At 53.6% G+C, this 23282-nt stretch overlaps 2 protein-coding genes across 3 annotated transcripts; one reads left to right on the forward strand and one right to left on the reverse strand.

Annotated features, from left to right (window-relative positions):
- The first annotated feature begins 1918 nt into the window (after window positions 1-1918).
- KAT8 (lysine acetyltransferase 8) lies at window positions 1919-16332 on the forward strand. 2 transcript variants are annotated; one of them, XM_023191121.3, is made up of 11 exons: window positions 1919-2166; window positions 4747-4821; window positions 4900-5075; window positions 11959-12012; window positions 12113-12277; window positions 12969-13058; window positions 14966-15106; window positions 15206-15299; window positions 15395-15545; window positions 15685-15839; window positions 16159-16332. In XM_023191121.3, the coding sequence occupies exons 1-11, from the start codon at window positions 1956-1958 to the stop codon at window positions 16221-16223; spliced, it is 1377 nt and encodes a 458-aa protein (XP_023046889.1). In that variant the 5' UTR covers window positions 1919-1955; the 3' UTR covers window positions 16224-16332. The 2 variants fall into 2 exon arrangements, with proteins under 2 accessions (XP_023046889.1, XP_023046888.1); XM_023191120.2 differs by lacking the exon at window positions 16159-16332 and having other exon boundaries at window positions 15685-16152.
- A 39-nt stretch (window positions 16333-16371) lies between these two features.
- On the reverse strand, window positions 16372-21423 carry PRSS8 (serine protease 8). The gene is made up of 6 exons (XM_023191123.1): window positions 20218-21423; window positions 19960-19977; window positions 18122-18284; window positions 17580-17851; window positions 17326-17492; window positions 16372-17232 (listed from the first exon to the last, which is right to left on the reverse strand). Exons 1-6 carry the CDS (start codon window positions 20300-20302, stop codon window positions 16921-16923), a joined length of 1017 nt encoding a protein of 338 aa, XP_023046891.1. The 5' UTR covers window positions 20303-21423; the 3' UTR covers window positions 16372-16920.
- Window positions 21424-23282: the final 1859 nt, after the last annotated feature.

Consider the following 23282-nt stretch of genomic DNA (forward strand, 5'->3'; position numbering starts at 1 on the left):
TTTTTTTAGTAGAGATGGGGTTTCACCATGTTAGCCAGGATGGTCTCGATCTCCTGACCTCATGATCCACCCGCCTCAGCCTCCCAAAGTGCTGGGATTACAGGCGTGAACCACTGCGCTCGGCTTTTTTTTTTTTTGAGATGGAGTTTTGCTCTTGGTCCCCAGGCTGGGGTGCAATGGTGGGATCTTGGCTCACTACAACCTCTGCCTCCTGGGTTCAAGCGATTCTCCTGCTTCAGCCTCCTGAGTAGCTGGGACTACAGGTGCGCACCACCACGCTTGGCTAATTTTTGTATTTTTAGTAGAGATGGGGTTTCACCATGTTGGGCAGGTTGGTCTTGAACTCCTGACCTCAGGTGATCTGCCTGCCTCGGCCTCCCAAAGTGCTGGGATTACAGGTGTGAGCCACAGCTCTGGCCAACTTGTCCTTTTTTTTTTTTTTTAAATTGAGACGGAGTCTCGCCTGTCGCCTAGGATGGAGTGCAGTGGCACAATCTCGGCTCACTGCAACCTCCGCCTCCCGGGTTCAAGCGATTCTCCTGCCTCAGCCTCCCGAGTAGCTGGGACTACAGGCGCGTGCCACCACGCCCGGCTAACTTTTTGTAGTTTTAGTAGAGAGGGGGTTTCACTGTGTTAACCAGGATGGTCTTCATCTCCTGACCTGATGATCCGCCCACCTCGGCATCTCAAAGTACTGAGATTCGGCCTCTCAAAGTACTAAGATTACAGGCGTGAGCCACCACGCCCGGCCCAACTCGTCCTTTCTTTAGACTATCCTGTGAGGATGATTTATGGGCTGTTCCTGAACACACCCGTTCTGCTTTCCCCGCCCCAACTGTATCCCAAATAGGGGAAGTAGTTTCTTCAACCTTCGAAAACGAGGCACTGGCTGGGAACGGTGGCTCACGCCTGTACTCCGAGCCCCCTGTAATCCTAGTGCTTTGGGAGGCCGAGGTGGGCGGATCACCTGAGGTCCGGAGTCAGACACCAGCCTGGCCAACAGGGTGAAGCCCTGTCTCTACTAAAAATACAAAAATTAGCCGTGCGTGGTGGGGCGCACTTGTGATCCCAGCTACTCAGGAGGCTGAGGCAGGAGAATTGCTTGAACCCGGGAGGCGGAGGTGGCAGTGAGCCGAGATCACGTCACTGCACTCCAGACTCGGCAACAGAGCGAGACTCCATCTCAAAAAAAAAAAAAAAAAAAAAAAGGTGAGCGACATTAGGCCAGCTCTAGTGTGCGGCTCCAGGCCACCAGGGCGGACGCTCTGACTCCGCCCTGTTAAAACGTTGGCAGCTCCCGCTGAAAATTGGCACATCTTGGCTTCCTCAAGCACCAGGGCCTTTAAAATGGTTCAGCTGGCCGGACGCGGTGGCTCACGCCTGTAAATCCCAGCACTTTGGGAGGTGGAGGCTGGCGGATCACGAGGTCAAGAGATTGGGACCATCCTGGAAAACAAGATGAAACCCCGTCTCTAGTAAAAATATAAAAATTAGGTGGGCGTGGTGGCGCGCCCCTGTAGTCCCAGCTACTCGGGAGGCTGAGGCAGAAGAATCGCTTGAACCCGAAGGCGGAGGTTGCAGTGAGCCGAGATCGCGCCACTGCACTCCAGCCTGGGCGACAGAGCATGACTCCGTCTCTAAATAAATAAATGAATAAATGAATAAATAAATAAATAAATGGTTGAGTTGAGTCATCGCATGAGGTAAGTCTGTCTCCTCTCCTCAACCATAGGCTGCAGCCACAGGTCCGCACGGAAAACCAAGAGCTCCAAGACCGCCGCACACTCAACATCCAGCTCGTCGCGGGGCCGCGAGGGACGGCCGCAGAAGCCAATCGGCTCCTGCTACGTCACAGACCCCACCCTCAAACCTTCAGGACCCCACCCCACGCACTGCTGACCCGGAACCAAAAGAGCTGCGTGGCGTCTGACTCAGGCGTCACTTCCCCTCCCGCGATGGCGGCACAAGGAGCTGCTGCGGCGGTTGCAGCGGCGACTTCAGGGGTCGCGGGGGAGGGCGAGCCAGGGCCCGGGGAGAATGCGGCCGCCGAGGGGACCGCCCCATCTCCGGGCCGCGTCTCTCCGCCGACCCCGGCGCGCGGCGAGCCGGAAGTCACGGTGGAGATCGGAGAAACGTACCTGTGCCGGCGGCCGGATAGCACCTGGCGTGAGGGCGGGGCCCAAGGCCTGGGGGCTGGGCGGAGCTCAGGGCCAGGGGGCGGGGCGGGGCCAGAGGACAGGCTCTCCGGGAGGGCGAGATCCGGGGGCTGGGAGTGGAGAGGAGGAGGGGCGGGGTTTGAGGAAAGAACGCCGCGATCCGGGCGCTGAGAAACCAGCCGGGTTTTGGGAGGCTGTCGACCTTTGATTATGTGGAGCAACGCCCACAAACCCACCACTCAGGCCTTCACCGGGATTGTTCCCATTCCACTTCCTTGCCCAGTCTTAGACTTCATTCCTTTTTCTTGCTAACGCTGCTTCCTCACCCGTCTCTTGTCTCTGCGTCTTCTCTTTCCGTTTGTCCCTGGCAGCCACCTGCAGAGAGAAGATATTCCAGAAACAACAGGCTTCCCTTTCCTAATGTTCTGTTGCCTTCTCTCATTTTCAAAATTAACCCCAAACTCCTTAGAGTGGCATTCATTTTTGTGATCCCTCCAGTTTGTAGCCAACCCTAGCAAAGGGCATTGCCAGGCCAGAACACACTGTGTCCTCTGAAGACCACACGCCCTTTACCACCTGTGCCCTCTGCTTGGAATGCGTTTTCTTCCCTTTCTCCTTGTTCGCCTGCCTAGCTCCTACTCATTCTCTTAACTTCATATCCTTTGTGATGTCATCCTTGATTCCCCTTCAGGCGAAGTGAGTGGTTCCCTTCTCTGTGTTCCTGCAACATTTTTTTCATACCTCAGTCATAGTTTTTGTAACATTATGTTGTAATTTTCTCTCTCTGTCTTCCTCCATCATACTGGGAACTTCTGGAGGGCAGGACTTCTTGTGATTCATCACTGTGTCTTCTGTACCCGGCAACAGCGCAGCATAGGGCCAGACACGTAGTGGGTGCCTTACTCACTTACTGAATGCTCTGCTAATTGTCAGTGCTCTGCTAAAAATTTTGGAGGCATTAACTCACCTTCTAAGGTTGGCACTATTATCCCTTTTTTTTTGAGACAGGATCTTGCTCTGTCACCCAGGTGGGAGTGCCATGGCGCTGTGACAGCTCACTGAAGCCTAGACCTTCTAGGCTCAAGTGATCCTCCCACCTCAACCTCTCAGAGTGTTGGGATTACTGGCATGAGCCACTGTGCCCAGGTGTTATCCCTTTTCACAGATGAAGAGACTGAGGCTCAGAAAGATGGAATAACTGGCTCAGTTACACATAGCTAGGAAGTAGGGAGCTGGAATTTTATATATTTTGTTTGTTTGTTTTGTTTTGTTTGTTTGAGATGGAATCGCACTCTGTTGCCAGGCTGGAGTGCAGTGGCGCCATCTTGGCTCACTGCAATCTCTGCCTCCCGGGTTCAAGCCATTCTCCTGCCTCAGCCTCCTGAGTAGCTGGGACTACAGGTGTGCGGTGCCACAACCAGCTAATTTTTGTATTTTTAGTAGAGACGAAGTTTCACCATGTCGGCCAAGATGGTCTTGACCTCTTGACCTCGTGATCCACCTGCCTCGGCCTCCCAAAGTGATGGGATTACAGGCGTGAGCCATGGTGCCCAGACCTGGAATTATATATGAATGTAGGCTATCTTAATCCAGAGTCAGCACTCATGATCCCTGAACAGATGAGCAACTGAGGGTATATGGTAAAATAAGCATTGAATTTAGAGTCAGACTTAAATTCAGTTAAGTATCAGCTCTTATCACTTTTCAAATCTGTGACCCTGGGTAAGCCTCAGTTTTGTTTTGGTTTGTTTTTTGGGGTTTTTTTTTTTTTTTTTTTTTTGAGACAGAGTCTTGTTCTTGTCACCCAGGCCACAGTGCAGTGGTATAATCTCAGCTCACTGCAACCTGTGCCTCCCAGGTTCGAGCAATTCTCCTGCCTCAGCCTCCCGAGTAGCTGGGACTACAGGTGTGTGCCACCACGCCTGACTCTTTTTTTTTTTTTTTTGTATTTTTAGTAGAGATGGAGTTTTGCCATGTTGACCAGGCTGGTCTCCAACTCCTGGCCTCAAGTGATCTGCCCATCTCGGCCTCTGAAACTACTGGGATTACAGGTGTGAGCCACACACCCAGTCCCCAGTCAGTTAATTTCCCCCCCCTTTTTTTTTTTGTTTTTTGAGGCAGAGTTTCACTCTTGCTGCCCAGGCTGGAGTGCAATGGCGCGATCTCAGGTCACTGCAACCTCCGCCTCCTGGGTTCAAGTGATTGTCCTGCCTCAGCTTCCCCAGTAGCTGGGATTACCGATGTGCGCCACCATGCCTAGTTAATTTTGATGAAGTTTCTCCATGTTGGTCAGGCTGGTCTCGAACTCCTGACCTCAGGTGATCTGCCCGCCTCGGCCTCCCAAAGTGCTGGGATTATAGGTGTGAGCCACCGCACCCAGCCCCAGTTATTTTCTCATTCATAAAATAGTAATAACAGCCCCGACCTGGTCCACCTCACAGTTGTGGCAGTGATTGAGTAGAATGGCAGAGGTGGACTAGTGAGGTTAGCTGATGCGTGGCGCTGGATTCTGGAAACTGCTCCTCAGTGTGCAGGATTCCTTTTGTTCCAGCCTTACCTTCTTGATGACCCTAGCCTTTTTCCATCACAGATTCTGCTGAAGTGATCCAGTCTCGAGTGAACGACCAGGAGGGCCGAGAGGAATTCTATGTACACTATGTGGGCTGTGAGTGGCTTGGTACATCTGGGCCTGGGTGCGGGGAGTTGGGTGCCCTGGTAGCACTCTCATGGCCCATCCTTACAGTTAACCGGCGGCTGGACGAGTGGGTAGACAAGAACCGGCTGGCGCTGACCAAGACAGTGAAGGATGCTGTGCAAAAGAACTCAGAGAAGTACCTGAGCGAGCTCGCAGAGCAGCCTGAGCGCAAGATCACTCGCAACCAAAAGCGCAAGCATGATGAGATCAACCATGTGCAGAAGGTCCGGATCCCTTCCCATCCACAGGCCCGGGAGGCCTAGCTGTCTCTGTCAGCTCCCTTGGGTTTCTCGGGCCCCAGTGCCAAAACCATAGCAAATCCCATTTCTTAAGCTCCTGTAGTGTGTCAGGGACTTTACCTACTTCCTCTTACTTATTTTTCATAGCTAAGGAAACAGGCTTAGAGAGGGTAAGGGCTTTGCTGCAGTCTCACAGCAAGGAAATGACACAGCTGGGACTAGAACTCAGGCCTCCTGCACCAGTAGCCTCTTTTGTCTCCTAGTGGCTGTGTCTTAGTAGAAAAATGACTTGAAGTTCAGTGGGAAAGACGAGAATGTTATTGGGCAGTTGCTATAGCCAGGTACCCTGTCAAGTCCTGTTTGTGTATAAGCTCCTCAAATTCTTCCCAACAGTTCAACACACAGGAATAGTTACTTTTTGGTAGGTGAGGAAGTAGGCTCAGAGAGATTAAGTAACATGCCCAAGGTCACACAGCCAGTAAAACGGTGGGCTGGAATTAGAATAATAATGCCAAACACTTGTTAGCCAGTGAGCCAAAGTATTAAGCTAAATGCTGGCTTTTTATTTTTTATTTTTTTATTTTTTGAGATGGAGTCTTGCTCTGTCACCCAGGCTGGAGTGCAGTGGCACGATCTCGGCTCACTGCAATCTCCGCCACCTGGGTTCAAGGAGTTCTGTCTCAGCGTCCCGAGTAGCTGGGACTACAGGTGCCCGTCACCTCGCCAAGATAATTTTTGTATTTTTAGTAGAGGCGAGGTTTCACCATATTGGTCAGGCTGGTCTCGAACTCCTGACCTCAGGTGATCCGCCCACCTTGGCCTCCCAAAGTGCTGGGATTACATGCGTAAGCTACTGCGCCCAGCCTAAGCTAAGTGTTTTAAGCCTAAGCTACATGACCTTACTGACATTTCACAGCAGGCCTGTGAAGTAAGCATTATTATTCCCAATATATAGAAGAGCTGTAGATAGGTTTAGGGACCCAGACAGGAATTAGATCTACCAGCTAGATTGTGCTACCTCAGAGCCAGAGGCCTTAGCCATGATTCTGGTTTTTTCTTAAGAGATGAGAGTCTTGCTGTGTTGCTCAGGCTGGACTTGAACTCCTGGGCTCAAATGTTCTTCCTGCCTCAGCCTCCTAAGTAGCTGGGACTACAGGTGTCCATCACTGTACCTGCCTTGGTTTTTTCTTGTATTGATATATAATAGTTGTACATATGGTTTTTGTTTTTGTTTTTTTGAGACAGGGTCTTACTCTATCGTCTAGGCTGAGTGCAGTGGCACAGTCATGGCTCACTTCAGCCTCAACCTCCTGGGCTCAAGCAATCGTCCTGCCTCAGCCTCCTGAGTAGCTGGGACCATAGGCAAGTGCCACCATGCCTGGCTAATTTTTTTATTTGTTTGTAGAGACGGAGTCTGCTATGTTGCCCACATTGGTCTCAAACTTCGGGTCTCAAGCGATCCTCCTGCCTTAGTCTCCTAAAGTGCTGGGATTACAGGTGTGAGCCACTGCACCCAACCGAGTCTCAGTTTCTTAATTTATAAAATTAAAATGAGGAGTGCAAACCAGAGCAAGATTGTCAAAGTCTCCAGACACCCAGACGTTTGTTACTTTCAGCCGTTGCAGTTTCATCCTTCTGAGTACATCAGTTCAGTGGGCAAGCCCAGCATTTAAATTTCTTTAAATGGAAGAAATAAAGTGGATAAGATAGACATTTCAGGGTGTTGCACCTTATTAAGGTAAGTATTGTTTTGAGAAGCTTTTATTTCACACCCAATAAAAGTGTGCAGGATTCCTCTTGTTCCAGCCTTCCCAATGATCCTAGCACACACTTGTGTGTATATATGGACATGTCAACAGGTTTACAGTGCCAAGTGTACTTCCTACTGTGGTGTGATTTAAAAAATTGAAATACCCTAAACTGGAAGAGCTCCTCAAGGTCTAAACTGCCCAATTGAACTTCCTATTGTAATGGAAATGTTCTATAGCTGTACTATCCAGTACAGTAGCTACTAGCCACATGTAGCTGTTGAGCACTTGAAATGTGTCTAGTGTGACTAAGAATTAAGAATTTTAGGCCGGGCGCGGTGGCTCAAGCCTGTAATCCCAGCACTTTGGGAGGCCGAGACGGGCGGATCACAAGGTCGGGAGATCGAGACCATCCTGCCTAACACGGTGAAACCCCGTGTCTACTAAAAAATACAAAAAACCTAGCCGGGCGAGGTGGCGGGCGCCTGTAGTCCCAGCTACTCGGGAGGCTGAGGCAGGAGAATGGCGTGAACCCGGGAGGCGGAGCTTGCAGTGAGCCAGGATCCAGCCACTACACTCCAGCCTGGGTGACAGAGCGAGACTCCGTCTCAGAAAAAGGAAAAAAAAAAAAAAAGAATTTTAAAATTATGGTTGGGTGCAGTGGCTCACGCCTGTAATCCCAACATTTTGGGAGGCAGAGGTGGGTGGATCACTTGAGGTCAGGGGATTGAGACCAACATAGCCAAACCCCATCTCTACTAAAAATACAAAAATTAGCTGGGCGTGGTGGTGTACACCTGTAATCCCGGCTATTTAGGAGGCTGAGGCAGAAGAATTGCTTGAACCCAGGAGGTAGAGGTTGCAGTGAACCGAGATCACGCCACTGTACTCCATCCAGCCTGGGTGTCCAAGCAAGACTGTCTCAAAAAAAAAAAATAATAAAAGCATTATAATTTTTTAAAAAAATTATTATTATTATTATTTTTGAGACAGAGTCTCGCTTTGTCAACCAGGCTAGAATGCAGTGGTGTGCGATCTCAGTTCACTGCAACCTCCGCCTCCCCGGTTCAAGCGAGTTTCCTGCCGCAGACTGCCAAGTAGCTGGGACTACAGGCATGCACCACCATGCCCGGCTAATTTTTGTGTTTTTAGTAGAGGTAGAGTTTCACCATGTTTGGCCTCAAACTCCTGACCTCAAGTGATCCACCTGCCTTGGCCTCCCAAAGTGCTGGGATTGCAGGTGTGAGCCATCGTGCCCAGCCAAAATTTTCATTTTTTGAAGAGTCTCACTCTGTCACCTAGGCTGGAGTAGAGTGGAGAGATCTCAGGTTACTGAAACCTCTGCCTTCCCTGCTTAAGCAATTTCATACTTCAGCCTCCCAAGTATCTGAGATTACAGGCATGTGCCACCACATCCAGCTAATTTTTTTTTATTTTTAGTAGAGATGGGGTTTTGCCATGTTGGCCAGAGTTGTCTGGAACTCCTGGCCTCAAGTGATCCTCCCACTTCGGCCTCTCAAAGTGCTGGGATTACAGGCATGAGCCACCATGTTTGGCTGAGTATAATTTTAAATAGCCCTATGTGACGAGTGGCTACTCTATTGGACAGCATAGATCTAAGATTAATTCCTCAACTATTTTGAACTCAACAAAGACGTGCCTCTGAGCTGGCAACCAGCAGGGTGGATAACGGGCCAGTGGTGATTAAATCAAAGAATAGGTAATGAAACAATCATCCAGTTAACAATCAGCAAGGTTCTTCAGAGCCTAATTAATGTTTAATTCTAAATAAATTGCAACAATTAAGAAAAGTAGTGTTTTTGTAGTTCTTTATTGCATTGGCAGAAGAGTACTGTATTTTGTAAGAATTGGGAAATGTGTTTTAAAGAGACGTGTGAGGGGCCGGGCGCGGTGGCTCACGCCTGTAATCCCAGCACTTTGGGAGGCTGAGGCGGGTGGATTGCGAGGTCAAGAGATCGAGGCCAGCCTGGCCAACATGGTGAAACCCCATCTCTACTGAAAATACAAAAATTAGCTGGACTCCCAGCTACTCGGGAGGCTGAGGCAGGAGAATCACTTGAATGTGGGAGGCAGAGGTTGCAGTGAGCGAAGATCACGCCACTGCAGTTCCAGCCTGGCAACAGAGAGACACTCCATCTCAAAAAAAAAAAAAAAAAAAAAACGAGAGACGTGTGAGAAGGAAAATCTTTCTTCCTCATCTTTACAGTGGTTAGATTCAGAATTGGACAGACCACGCGCACATGCCCGACTCTGCTGAGTACCAGTTCTGTGACCTTGGGCAAGTGACCTCACCTCTTTGTGCCTCAGTTTTGTCTCTTATACAACAGGGACAATGAGCACTCTTATTTCAAAGGCTCATTGTGAGGACAAAATGAAATAATGTCGGCTGGGTGCAGTGGCTCATGCCTGTAATCCCAGCACTCTGGGAGGCTTAGGTGATTGGATCATTTGAGGTCAGGAGTTCGAGACCAGCCTGGCCAATATGGTGAAAGCCCGTCTCTACTAAAAATACAAAAAGAGGCCAGGCACAGGCCGGGTGCAGTAGCTCATGCCTGTATTCCCAGCACTTTGGGAGGCCGAGGCAGGCGGATCACGAGGTCAGGAGTTCGAGACCAGCATCACCAACATGGTGAAACGCTTCTCTACTAAAGATACAAAAATTAGCTGGGCGTGATGGCGCACACCTGTAATCCCAGCTACTTGGGAGTATGGGGCAGGAGAATGGCTTGAACCCAGGAGGCGAGGTTGCAGTGACCTGAGATGGTGTCATTGCACTCCAGCCTGGGCGACGGGGCAAGGCTCTGTCTCAAAAAAAAAAAAAAAAAAAAACAAAAGGCAATGGCTCACACCTGTAATCCCAGCACTTTGGGAGGCCAAGGTGGGTGGATCATCTGAAGGTCAGGAGTTCGAGACCAGCCTGGCCAACATGGTGAAACCCCATCTCTACTAAAAATACAAAAAAATTAGCTGGGCATGCTGGTGGGCACCTGTAATCCCAGCTACTTGGGAGACTGAAGTGGGAAGATCGCTTGAACTCAGGAGGTGGAGGTTGTGGTGAGCCATGATTGCGCCATTGCACTCCAGCCTGAGCAATAAGAGCAAAATTTCGTCTCAAAAAGCAAAATAAATTAGCCGGGTGTGGTAGCAGGCACATGTAGTCTCAGCCATTTGGGAGGCTGACGCAGGAGAATCACTTAAGCCCAGGAGGCAGAGGTTGTGGTGAGCTGAGATCTCGCCACTGCACTGCAGCCTGGGTGACAGAGTGAGAAAAAATAAAAATAAAATAATGTCTGCCGTACTTGCCACTTGGAATAAATGGCAGCTCACTAGTCCCTGAGGGCAAGAGACCTCACCTTGCCCTGCCTGTTTACTACTCTGTAAAATTGAAGAAAGAATGCAGCTGGGCACAGTGGCTCAGAGGTCAGGAGTTTGAGACCAGCCTGGCCAACATGGCGAAACCCTGTCGCTACTAAAAATACAAAAATTACCTTGATGTGGTGGCATGTGCCTGTAGTCCCAGCTACTTGGGAGGCTGAGGCAGGAGAATTTCTTGAACCTGGGAGTCGGAGGTTGCAGTGAGCTGAGATGGTGCCACTGTACTCCAGCCTGGGTGACAGAGTGAGACTCTGTCTCAAAAAAAAGGAAATAAGAACATTCTATGTAAGGGTTACTGAAAGGATTAAATGAGGCCATATAAGCACAGTGCTTTGTGGAAGGGGTTCTGGGTAACGTGCTGGCTCCTTCCTCCCTTCTCAGCTACAGGGCAGGGCCTCGTCTGCCCTGGTGTAGGTCATGGGCCGTCTTGGGTCCCTCCTCCATTGTCTGACTATACTGGGTTCCTCCCGCAGGGTCTGGTCTAGGAGCAGGATGTGCTGTGAGTGTGGTGTGACTCTTAGTCTCTGCTTTCTAAGGACTTGAAAAATAGAGGAACCCAGGTGGGCATACTTGGCCGGTGTTGCCCTGTTGACCGCTTCTCACTGAACTTGGGAAGCAGGAAATGTTTTCTGGATGGGAAGAATCCAGTCAGGCCTCCTGGAGGGGGTGGTAAGAATCTCAAGCCTTGAAGGATGGGAAAGAGCACAATAACAACAGTGACACGGGATAGATCACAAAGCATCATGGACTCACCTGACTCATGCTCCGTGCCAGGCTGAGGAAGCGTTTTCTGCTGGCAGTGAGAGAAGGAAGGGCGTTCTCCAGGTGGAAGGAGCTGTTTGTCCTAAAGCATGAAGGCCGCAAAAAGGGGGCTGCTGATAGCAATGAGGAGGCTGGGGCTAGAGGCAGGGAATCTGAGGAGGCCTAGTGAATTGTCCAGACCTGAGATGGGGCCATGACTACCTGGAGCAGGACAGAGAAGAGAATTCCAGAGAGGACCCAATTCCAGAGATGTCAGAAGTAGAGTCGACATCCGCTGTATTAGGACTTGGCCAGGCTGAGGGAGAAGGAGTAGTCTGAGGCAAACCTAGTTATGTGTCTTGGACATTGGGACCAAGGGTGATGTTCCCAGTAAAATGAGCAACCCAGGAGGAGGCAGGCGCAGGTTTGCAGGGAGGAGTGTTGAGGTCCTTTCTGCATATCTTGAGTCTGCTGTCCCTGTGGGAGGGACCTCTGGGGTGGTCCCATGGGCAGGCAGGGTCTGGTGCTCAGGAAAGGGGTCCAGGCACATCGGGGAGATGGTAACAGTTCTTATGGTGGGCCTGGAAGGCAAGATCTGTTATTTCATTTGAGTCTCACAATTTTGGCAGAGCTGGATTGCCCCCCATCGTGCAGCCGAAGCCCCTATTCTGATCCTAACCCTGTTCATCTGGCAAAAGGTCCAAACTTGGACTTCAAGGATGTCTGGGATATCCGGGGGTGGGGCGGGTGGATGCCAGAGGAGCCTGGACCAGCCAGCTTCAGAACTGAGTCAGATAGGTTAGCTATTGGTGTGGTTATTATTGCCATCCAGAAATGAGGTCTGGAAGATAGCAGGGAAGCCTTGTGGGTCCTGGATTCCAGGAGGCCTGGACTCTAGGCCTGGCTTTGCTGTTGCTGGCAGGGGAGGGACAGCCTGGTCACCACTTCTGTTCACCTCTGCTTACTTTTCTTTCCTGGCCCAGACTTATGCAGAGATGGACCCCACCACAGCGGCCTTGGAGAAGGAGCATGAAGCGGTAAGCGGGGCTGGGAAGCTGCCTGCAGGTCCCCTGCCTCCCCTTGCTGAGGAGCCCCTGCTGAGCCATGCACTGTGCCCCGCTCCTACCCTGCCTGCAGATCACCAAGGTGAAGTATGTGGACAAGATCCACATCGGAAACTACGAAATTGATGCCTGGTATTTCTCACCATTCCCCGAAGATTATGGGAAACAGCCCAAGCTCTGGCTCTGCGAGTACTGCCTCAAGTACATGAAATACGAGAAGAGCTACCGCTTCCACTTGGTGAGGCTGGGCTGGCCGGGCCGAGCTGGGCAGGGGCCTGGTGAGAGGCAGAGGCAGGCTGCGGGCGGCTGCGCTGGCAGCTCCAGGGGGGAGACAGGCCCAGAGGGGCGAGTATAGGGAAGAGCTGCTGGGGGTCAGGAGGCCTGGATTCCAGGCCTGGCTTTGCTATTGCTGGAGGGGTGACCTTGCCAACTCCAGACCTCAGCTTCCTCTTCTCTGGAATGGGGGCAGTAACTCGCCCCCTTTGGGTCTTTTGTCAAGGCCAGCCCCATCCCAGGAAGCACACATAGGCCCCGGCAGCGGGTCCTTAAGTGTGGACGAAATTGGGGGCTGTCAGGAAGGGGCGCTGTCGTCACTGACACAGTGGGCTGCTTCCAGAGGTGTGGAATCTGAAGCGAATAGGTGTGGTTTAGGGAAGCCATTGTCATGGACGGGTCCCTCCAGAGCCAGGCCCACAGAGACTCAAAACCCCACCCCGCTGTGTGATGTTTGCGTCTCTCTGCTGAGCCTTGGTCTATATATAAAGCAGGATTGCTTTCCTAAGGCTGCTGGGAGGATTACTCAATGTAAGTGAAGTGTTGTGGGGAGAAACAGAGAGGCAGAGACTTGCTCCAAAGCACGCAGTGGTGGGGTGGGGGCCTCCTAGCAGAGAAGCTATGGGCAGCGAGCCTGTTCTCCTGTCCCCCACCAGGGTCAGTGCCAGTGGCGGCAGCCCCCCGGGAAAGAGATCTACCGCAAGAGCAACATCTCCGTGTACGAAGTTGATGGCAAAGACCATAAGGTGAGTGGGTGGCCAGGGGCTGGGGGAGGCCGGGGAGGCCCTGGGCACCTCCCAGATGATCCTCATTGCCACCGAAGGGGAGGGAGGGAGCGAGCAGCCTTAGCTGAGCCTCTATAGGCAGAATGCCTCTGAGGGGCCGGGCACTGTAGCTCACACCTGTAATCCTAGCACTTTTGGAGGCAGAGGTGGGCAGACTGCCTGAGCTCAGGAGTTCGAGAGCAGCCTGGGCAACATGACGAAACTCCTTCTCTACTAAAAGTACAAAAGAAAATTAGCCGGTGTGGTGGTGCACACCTATAATCCCAGCTACTCGGGAGGCTGAGGCACGAAAATTGCTTGAACCTGGGAGGTAGAGGTTTCAGTGAGCTGAGATTGTGCCACTGCACTCCTGCCTGGGCAACAGAGTGAGAATCTGTCTCAAAAAAAAAAAAAAAAAAGAAGGCCTCTCAGGGCCTCCTAGCCTGACACTAGGCCTATGGTTGGTGCCTAGGAAACACAGGGCCCTGTGGTAGCCCCAGGATTCTTCTGCTGGTGAGGTTAGGTTCAAATTTAAGTTGTTCTGGAACCCAGAGGAGACTGTCTTGCCTGAGGCTACTTTTAGAAGCGCTTTCTCCTTCCGTTGGAAAGAAAGGTGTTTGTTTTTGCCTGGGAGGGGACTGCTTTGTGTGAAATTTCCTGCTGAGAGAGCTCTGTGGTTATCAAGGGCTGAGTTCCTTGTTCCTGGCCCTGAATGACTTCAGCAGGGCAGGTTGGGACCTTTGGGACCTGCTCTGCTGTTGTACAGAACTTGGCCTTTGCCTTGTCAGTCTGTGAGGGTCTCGCCAAGTGTACTGGTTTCCGGCAGATGGGCCATACAACATAGGACGGAGAGGGCAGGCTTCAGAGTGGCTCCGCTCACTGCAAGGTGACTCATGTTGCCCTGTCACTTCCTCACTGACCACAGACAAGTTACTTAACATAGTTCCTGTTTCCTTGTCCATAAGACGGGAGTCATAATATTTACCTAGTTGTGTTGTTAGTGGAATAAATGAGACAGCAAATGTCAAGTGTTCAGTGCAGTGCTTGGCACTAGTAAGTGCTTAATAAACACGGGCCTTGTTTTTATCGGTGACCTCTTGGGGCTTGATTAGCCTTGGACTCGGAGAATATGCAGGTTGAGCCCAGCCCTTGCCCCTGCTCTGCCTTCCTGAGCAAGGCTGGGGGGAATGGCAGAAGGGCCTCCGCTGGAGATGTGGGGATGCTTTCCAACTCTGCACTCTGCCAGCTTTGAGGCCCTGGGCAAGCACTTCCACTCTGGGAACTTCAGCTTCCTCCTGAATGAGATGGGCCTGGCAGTGCTGGGCTCGCACAGCTGCCGGGTTGGATGAGAGAGTGGTTGTGGTGTCATAAACCAGGGAACCCTTTAGTCTGTGCCGTGAAGCCAAACTCAGTCCCATTGTCCCCCTCCTGGAGTGTGGCCAAGTGGACAGACAGGGCTCGAGGCTCCTCCATTCAGCAGACATTTACCAGGCACCCAGCTTCATACTTAGCCTCGTGCTAGGTGCTGGGGACACAGCCATGAACAGGACAGTCTGAATTCCTGCCTCGCAGCCTCAGTGTCCTGAGCTGAAACAGAGTTAATGTCTGTGAAGACTGAAGCGGATCCTGCATGGAAGGCACCCAGCCCGTATTTGGCACTCAGAAGGGGTAGCCGGGCTTCATCCAGCTCTGCTGGCACCTCTGAAGTGCTGTTGCTCTCTGATTTCCAGTTCCCTGTCCGTCAGAGGCTGACTGAAGACTCCTTCCAGCGTGAAATCTGTCTGGCCTTGCGAGGCGCCCGCTTCCTGCAGGCTGGTGCTGGCCGCTGGAACCAGCTGGGTAGGACCTGTGCCTGCCCCCTGAGCCTGTCTTCCCCTCCTCACCCCCAGATTTACTGTCAGAACCTGTGTCTGCTGGCCAAGCTTTTCCTGGACCATAAGACACTGTACTTTGACGTGGAGCCGTTCGTTTTTTACATCCTGACTGAGGTGGACCGGCAGGGGGCCCACATTGTCGGCTACTTCTCCAAGGTACTGGGTCTGGAAGCTCAGGGTGGGGAGGGCGAAGGTGGGCATAAACAGAGAGGGGGCAGAGCCTCCCCAATGGCCCTGAACACCCACCTCCTGCAGGAGAAGGAGTCCCCGGATGGAAACAACGTGGCCTGCATCCTGACCCTGCCCCCCTACCAACGCCGTGGCTATGGGAAGTTCCTCATCGCTTTCAGTGAGTGGTTCCTGGCCTGTCTGGGAGTGGGAGACCTGTGGGGCAGGGGTGCCAGGGCAGGCTGGATCCTAAGTTCCTCTTTCTACTGCTGCCAGGTTATGAGCTCTCCAAGCTGGAAAGCACGGTCGGCTCCCCGGAGAAGCCGCTGTCTGACCTGGGCAAGCTCAGCTACCGCAGCTACTGGTCCTGGGTGCTGCTGGAGATCCTGCGGGACTTCCGGGGCACACTGTCCATCAAGGACCTCAGGTGAGGGGGCCTCCTGGACCACGGGGGCAGGACTTGTCCTGAGGTGGGCCATGATCCTGCCTCCTCATACCCTGTCGCCATCCTGGCCAGATCCCACAAGGGCACCATGTCTGGCATTTGCTCTCATCCCTTTTTGCAGCCAGATGACCAGCATCACCCAGAATGACATCATCAGTACCCTGCAGTCCCTCAATATGGTCAAGTACTGGAAGGGCCAGCACGTGATCTGTGTCACACCCAAGCTGGTGGAGGAGCACCTCAAAAGTGCCCAGTATAAGAAACCACCCATCACAGGTGGGTGGGGGGCTGCCGTGTATCGGGGGCGGGGAGGGGGTGTGTGGGCAGTGGGGATGGGGGAGTGTTGGTATATGGACTGCTAGGAGTCAAGGCCTTCTTATTACTGTCACATGATCCCAAACCAGTCGGACCAGCTCCCAGGATGGAGCCTGGGGCAGGCCTCTCATTCCTGGGCGTCTCTGCCCCTCCCCAGCACAGCCTGCCCTTTTGTTCTCACCTGGAGGAGGTGAAACTGGCCTGAGCCCAGAGCAGGGCAGCCAGGTGTGAGCTGGCCTGGCCCAGTCCCAGACCTGCCTCCCGCCCCTTCTCCCCACAGTGGACTCCGTCTGCCTCAAGTGGGCACCCCCCAAGCACAAGCAAGTCAAGCTCTCCAAGAAGTGAGCGGCCTGGCCCCCAGCTTGTAAATATGTATAGACCTGTTTTGTCATTTTTTTAATAAAGTCAGTTCTGCTGGTGGCCCTGGACTGTGGAAGGGAAGGGGAGGCCAAGAGCCGATGTTCTTCATTTCACTTCACACACGCATGGCGAGTTGTGCTCAAACATTTTAATCCTTTCTGCCCTGTTACCCCCACCCCAGATCCAAGCATCAGCCCAGTTCCGGTGGGGGCTCAGTCCTCCGGAGTCCAGGAGTCAGGGCTCGGGGGCACTCAGCGGCCAGTGGGCAAGATTGGGGCCTTTCCTGTCCTTGAAGCTGCACAAAGGCAGCCCCAGCCCAGAACACAGGGAGAGGGCAGGGGCTGGGCAGGCGGGCTGGGAGCAGTCTTCCAGCAACAGGTGGGAGCCAGGGCTCATTTTCATAGCCAAGGGTCCCAGGAGCTTGGCCAATGGGCTGGTCCACAGTGGATGAGGGGCCAGAGGCTCTGGCCATTGCTACGGGCAGTGAAACTCCTGACTCTCAGTTATGGTCCCAAAGGGCACACCCAGAAGAATGGGCTCAAAGATCAAGGTGGGGCCCCAGCCTCCCGCAGAGTCCTGGAGGAAGGAGTGGCTCAAGCCAGGCCCTGGGTCCAAAAGCCATCAGGGAAACACCAGGCTCATGTCCTTGAGTGTGATGCATCCATCCTGGAAGGAGGCCAGCTCAGTGCCCGCTGAGCCATGGGGAGAGGAGGCCCAGAGCCAGGCCCAGAGGCAGGGAAAGGATTGGCCTCAGCAAGCCCTGGGCTGGGGCAGAGCTGCTACAGAGGTTGCTGTCGGGCTGGGACTCCTGGGTTTGGGGCACCACACGAGGCTGGAGTTCTGTCGCCTCGCTTTGGATCCAGGAGGCATAGCTGGAGACCAGAGTGTACACACCAGGCCTGTTGCGGGCCCCACAGGCATCGCCCCAGCTCACAATGCCCGTCAGGTACCAGAGACCCTCCACAGGGCAGGAGAGTGGGCCCCCAGAGTCACCCTGAGGAGAGAAGCCACACAGCAGCCATCAGGACCTGGCCAGGCCTCCTTTCCCAAGTTGCACTGGTTATCTGCCCCCCGGGCCTGTGCTTACCTGGCAGGCGTCCTTGCCCCCCTCCACGTAGCCGGCACACACCATGTCCTCCTGGACAACGTGCGGCTCCTCAGGCTGGGCGTTGATGTTGTACAGACAGTTACACGTCTCACGGCTGATCAGAGGCACCTCAAGTTGCTGCAGTGGCTTGGGTGTCAGGAGGCTTACTGTGGGGGGCAAAAGAGGCTTACTCCGGGCCCCTCCCCAAGTCAGCTGCCCCTCCACGCTTCTAGGCACCCAGCGTCCCACCTCACCTGAGGGGGCCACATGGCCCCAGCCAGTGACAGTGCAGTGGAGGCCATTTGGGAAGGAGGCGTTTGCTGCAGGGAGGCAGATGGGCCGGATGTAGCGGGAGAAGGTGACGGGGCTGCTGAGTTGGAGGAGTGCAATGTCACCCTGGGAGCCCTCCTGGAGGTAGCTGGGGTGGGTGATGATGCACTTCACGGTGCTGACCCTGGCGTCCTCGGAGTAGGAGTCCAGCTGATGGGCTCCCAGCTTGACCTCATAGTTTTCCTCGCGGTGCTCGCTGCAGGCAGGCGGCAAAGGCTGAGACCCAGGAGACCTCTCCTTGTTCCCCAACCCCTGCTGCGGACCCCCGATTCTGATCAGCCCCTTTTAGGTCTCAAATTGCACCTTAGTTTTATCCTGTAACCTCTGACCCCGCACCTTCACTCCTAACTGGTCCTTCCAAACTTAACTGACACTCTCAGACCCAACCCAAGAACCCCAACCTCTGACCTGGATTGACCCATGAACTTTGACCTCCAACCCACTTTTGACTTTCACCATTTGGTACCTGGGGAAGCAGTGAGCAGCTGACAGCACCCACTGCTCAGACACGAGAGAGCCACCACACACATGGACGCCGTCATAGGTGATGCTGACCTGCCAGGGCCACTGACCGGGGTCTGCATTGCTGCCACCTGTGATACGTGCTTGGGGGGCCACACCACAGGGGGCTGCCCAGGGAGGAAGGGAAGGGGTCAGGTTGTTAGCCTGGCCACTCCTACGCAGCCCAGGAGCTCTGATGCAGAGCTTGGGAAGTGGGTTCACAGGAGTCAGCACCCCTGTGTCCCCTCCCAGGCGTGTGCAGTTCTGCCCCTTCTATTCACTACCCATTACCTAATTCAGGTCTCAGGGCAGCCTCCCTCCTTGCAAGCCTTCTGTCCATCCCGCCCCTTACAAGTCTGAAAATTTTCATAAATCCCCCATCTGACCAGGCCGCAGCCCTGCTTAAACCCTTCCCTGGCTCCACGCGGCCCTTAAGATAACATTCCAGATAACCATGTCACTGCCATCAGACCCGGCCGTCCCCTCTGGACCCTTCAGTCATGTACATCAGGCCACACACTTGTTTACCTGGGACCTTGGCTGATCCAGGTCACTCTACCTGGAATGCCCTTCCCCATCCTTACTGTCTGGCAAACTTCCCTTTGCCTGTGGATGCTTGACTGGAACAGCAGCCCCTCCGTAGACAGGTGCGCTCCTGCTGGCTGAGTTGGGCATTGCCTCCGAGTCCAGTACCCCCCCACCTCCACCGTGCTCCCCGAAGCTACCCAATCTCACAATTGTTCCGGAGTCCACAACTGTGTCTGTTTCCACCACACCAATCTGGGTGTTCCCTAGGGGCAGATTCCCATGTCCGCAGTGCCCGTGGCACTGCGGACATGTTTGAAGTGGAACCCAACTGCTCCTCACAAAGTCTTCTAGGAGTAGAGAAAACTGCAGACCGGATCCTCCTCTCCCCTATCATCATGACAATAGCCACTATTTAGAGAGCCTAGTGGCTGTGCCAGGCCTGGGAAGGGCTTTCGTTTCCTCATTTCCCTGCATCCTCTCCACAGCCCCAGGAGACGGACACGACCAGCTTCATTTTAGAGGTGCGGAGTCTAAGGCTTAGAAAAGTGGGGGGACTTGGTCAATGACACACAGCCAGTGCATGGGGAAGCCAGGATTGAAAGCTGGTCTGACTCAGAACCGGGTTGGGTGCCTTCCAAGAAAGGAGACCCTTGGTTTGATTCCCACAAAACCACCTCGAGGATGGGAACGGTGGCTCACACCTATAATCCCAGCACTTTGGGAGGTTGAGGCAGGAGGATCGCTTGAGCCCAGGAGTTCAAGACCTGCCTGGCCAACATAGTGAGACCCCCATCTCTACCAAAAACAAAAACAAAAACAAAAACAAAAAAAAACACAATTAGCTGGGTGTGGTGGCATGCACCTGTAGTCCCAGCCACTAGGAAGGCTGAGGTGGGAGGATCACGTGAGCCCGGGAGGCTGGATCACTGAGCGGGCAGTGAGCTGTGACGGTGCCACTGCACTCCAGCCTGGGCGACGACAGACCCAGACCCTGTTTCAAAAGACAAAACCAAACCGAAAAAATCACTTCAATTGCCCCACTTTGGGTGTCAGATGTGGATCTAAATCCCAGCTGCACCCTCACTGGCAGTGTGCCCTGGGCAAGTCCCTGCTTCTCTGCCCGTAAGGTGAGGGCTACAACCCCCCACTCTGGGAGCCCTAAGAGAATCTAGTTGGAAGGCAGCCCAGCCGAAGGCCAGACACTGGTTAAACCCCAGGGGAATCCGATCCAAGTCACCTCCCCCTCCCCTCCTCCCTCTCTGAGGAAAGTCTCACCTTCTGCCCCTTCCGCTCCTAGAAAGAAAGAAAGAGGAGGGGTGAGTAGGGAAGACTCGGGTTCCCTGACCCCTTAGCACCCACCACTGCTCCAGAGGGCTGGCCCCTTCCCTGGCAGAGCCGAGGTGGGAAAGGGAGGCCAAGAGCTAGGGAGGCCGTGGGTTTTCTTGGGCCCTAGACAAGGGCGCACCCCAGAAAATGATCACGCTGACTCCCTCCAGTGCATTGTCCCCACCCCACCCCCACGTCTTCACTTACCTGTCCCCGACTGGAATAATCCAAGATAGAGCAGAATGGCTACAGCCCCCGGCTGCCCAGGCCCCAGGACCCCATTCTGGACCATGGCCCAGGACAAGGGCCCCTGGGGCAGACTCCAGGCGCACAAGGTAGGAAGCCTAGGGGTGGTGTCGAAGGCAGGACCCAGATGTTGGCTCAGAGGGAAGGATCCCAGAATCCGGGCTGGAAAGGGGCAGCAAGTGTCCAAGGCTGGCCTCAAAGGCAGGGAGCAGCCGCAACGGGAGACGCCTGGAGTATCCGCAGCGAGCAGTGTGGACAAGTCACCAGCACGGTCTGGCCACGCAAGGTCCTCCCAGGAGTGGCTGCACCTACCTGCCCGCCCCTCCCCTGGCCCCGCCCACTGGCTGGGCCCCGCCAGCTCCTCCTGCCACCAAAGTCAGGAGTCCTTTCAGAGCTGCAGGCCCGCGTGTGTACATGTATGTGTCTGTGTGTATGTATGTGTGTGCGTGTGCATAGTCCGTTTGTCCCGGTGTGTAGTGTGTATATGGTGTGGGTGTATGCGTGTGTAGGCTGTGTGTATCCCCTTAAGTGGTGTGGTGTGCGTGTGCATGCCCATGCTGTGTGTGTGCACGTATGTAGGCTGTGTCCCTGTGTGTAGCGTGTGTCTGAGTGTGTACGCACGTGCATGTGGTTTGTGTGTGTGCCCGCAGTCTCCTGGAACGTGATGGACTCTCCTCCGCCTCAGGTCTTTCAGGTTATCTCAGGCCAGTTATGCCCCCCAGGGCCTGGCCCCAGCCCTTATTATCTGGAGCCGCAGCCACTCCTCCCTCCTTTCCTCCCTCCTTAGGCTGGGTATGGGAGCTGCAGACACTAGGGTCAGCTCCTCGCCAGGCCCTTTCTGCGAAGCCTGCACCTGACGGTGGTGGTGAGCTTGTGGAGCAGCAGCAATCATCCCACAGATATTTCCTGAGTGCCTATGATGTTCCCAGGTGCCCAGGACAAAACAGTCACCAGCCCCGTTCCCCTTGAGCCGTGAGCTCGTGGTGAAGTAGGGGTGACACACTTCAATCAAATAATCACCAACAGGCTGGCAAGGTGACTAGTCGGCTTTGGGAGGCTGAGGCTGGAGCATCGCTTGAGGCCAGGAGTTCCAGACCAGCCTGGGGAATATAGCAAGGCCTCATCTCCAAAAGAAACATAAAAATTAGGCAGGCATTGTGGTGCACGCCTATGGTCCCAGCTACTTGGGAGGCTGAGGCGGGAGGATTGCTTGAGCCCAGGAGTTCAATGAAGCATTGAGCGTGGTCACACCACTGCACTCCAGCCTGGGCAACAGAGGGAGACCCTGTCTAAAAAAAAAAAAAAAAAAAAAAATTGCAATTACACAATAATTTCAAGCTAGCAATAGCGATGAAAAAGAATGGCATTGTGAAAGGGTCCTGGAGGAACTGCCTTGGAAACTGAGACCGAAACGGTTTATAAAAGGTGGTAAGGTGAAGACGTGGGGGATGGATTGCAGAGGGCAGAGGCTCAGGGAAACAAAGCCTGCCGTGTGGCTGCAGTGGGGGTGAGGCATGTCCTCTTTGAAGGCCAGAGTGGCCTGTTGAGGCTGGGTGTGGTGGCTCATGCCTGTAATCCTAGCATTTTGGGAGGCCAAGGCAGGAGGATCGCCTGAGGTCAGGAGTTGGAGACCAACCTGGCTAACGTGGCAAAGCCCCGTCTCTACTAAAAATACAAAAAAATCAGCTGGGTGTGGTGGTGCATGCCTGTAATCCTAGCTACTCAAGAGGCTGAGGCAGGAGAATCACTTGAACCCAGAAGGCAGAGATTGCAGCGAGCCGAGATGGCACCACTGCCCTCCAGCTTGGGCGACACAGCGAGACCCTGTCTCAAACAAAAAACAAAAGACAAAAAACAAAAAACACCTGTTGGGTCTGAGCTTCAGGGAAAGCAGAGCCTAGAGTCCTCACCTGCTTTCTGGAGACCAGATGTCTGGGGTCCAGGCTAGAGGTCAGGTTATTCCTGGGGTGGGTGAGTGGGAGGGGCCTGACTGGAAGGAGTGTCTTAGCTGGGAGGAGGGGGCAAGACATGGGGCCCGGTGGGTGGGTTTCAGTAGAGGACGGGGTAAGTGTAGTGTTTGTGGAGATGGCATGGGATGACTGACTGGGTATGGGAGCAGGTGGGGATGTACGCACTGTGAAGATCCTGGGGAGTATTACAGCTGGCATGTAGCTGCTAAGGCTAAGCCTGGCTTTGTAAGAACCTCTGCCCTTCTCCTAAGCCTCCCAGTGAGAACTTCCAGCTTCCCTTTAGGCCCTTTACCCCCTTCCTCTTCCTTCTCAAGCCAGCGATTGTGCCCAGCCCGAGAGGCGACCCCTCTGCCACCCTCATGAGCTGGCTTTCACCCCCAAACCTATCCTTCCCCAGGTCCCCATTTGTCCTTTTTCTTTCTCTTTTTGAGACAGGATCTCACTCTGTTGCCTAGGCTGGAGTTCAGTGGTAAAATCATGGCTCACTGCAGCCTTGAACCCCTGGGCTCAAGTGCTTCTCCCTCCTCAGCCTCCTAAGTAGTTGGGATTACAGGTGCATGCCACCATGCCCAGCTAATTAAAAAAAAAAAAAATTGGCCGGGCACGATGGCTCACGCCTGTAATCTCAGTAATTTGGGAGGCTGAGGCAGGCGAATCACGAGGTCAGGAGTTCGAGACCATCCTGACCAACATGGTGAAACCCCATTTCTACTAAAAATACAAAAATTAGCCGGGCGTGATGGCACACACCTGTAATCCCAGCTACTCAGGAGGCTGAGGCAGGAGAATCGCTTGAACCCGGGAGGCGGAGGTTGCAGTGAGCCGAGATTGCGCCATTGCACTCCAGCCTGGGCAACAGAGCAAGACTCCGTCTCAAAAAAAAAAAAAAAAAAATTGTGGAGCTTCGATGTGGTGGTTCACACCTGTAATCCCAGCACTTTGTGAGGCCAAGGTGGGAGGATCATTCTTCGATATCAGGAGTTTGAGACCAGCTTGGCCAACATGGTAAAACCCTGTCCCTCCTAAAAAATACAAAGAAAATTAGCCAGGCGTGGT

Source organism: Piliocolobus tephrosceles, chromosome 17 (genome assembly GCF_002776525.5).
Source record: "Piliocolobus tephrosceles isolate RC106 chromosome 17, ASM277652v3, whole genome shotgun sequence".
Classification (NCBI taxonomy): Eukaryota; Metazoa; Chordata; class Mammalia; order Primates; family Cercopithecidae; genus Piliocolobus; species Piliocolobus tephrosceles.

Bases quoted from the DNA above. Each gene is read 5' to 3' on its own strand.
- PRSS8 (XM_023191123.1), bottom strand. From the start codon at position 20,302: ATGGTCCAGAATGGGGTCCTGGGGCCTGGGCAGCCGGGGGCTGTAGCC. The intron at 17,852-18,121 runs GTACCAAATGGT...GCCTGCCTGCAG, and splicing joins GCTGCTCACTGCTTCCCCAG to CGAGCACCGCGAGGAAAACT. The intron at 17,233-17,325 runs GTAAGCACAGGC...TTCTCTCCTCAG, and splicing joins GGGGCAAGGACGCCTGCCAG to GGTGACTCTGGGGGCCCACT.
- KAT8 (XM_023191120.2), top strand. From the start codon at position 1,956: ATGGCGGCACAAGGAGCTGCTGCGGCGGTTGCAGCGGCGACTTCAGGG. The intron at 5,076-11,958 runs GTCCGGATCCCT...TTCCTGGCCCAG, and splicing joins AGATCAACCATGTGCAGAAG to ACTTATGCAGAGATGGACCC. The intron at 13,059-14,965 runs GTGAGTGGGTGG...CCTCACCCCCAG, and splicing joins TTGATGGCAAAGACCATAAG to ATTTACTGTCAGAACCTGTG.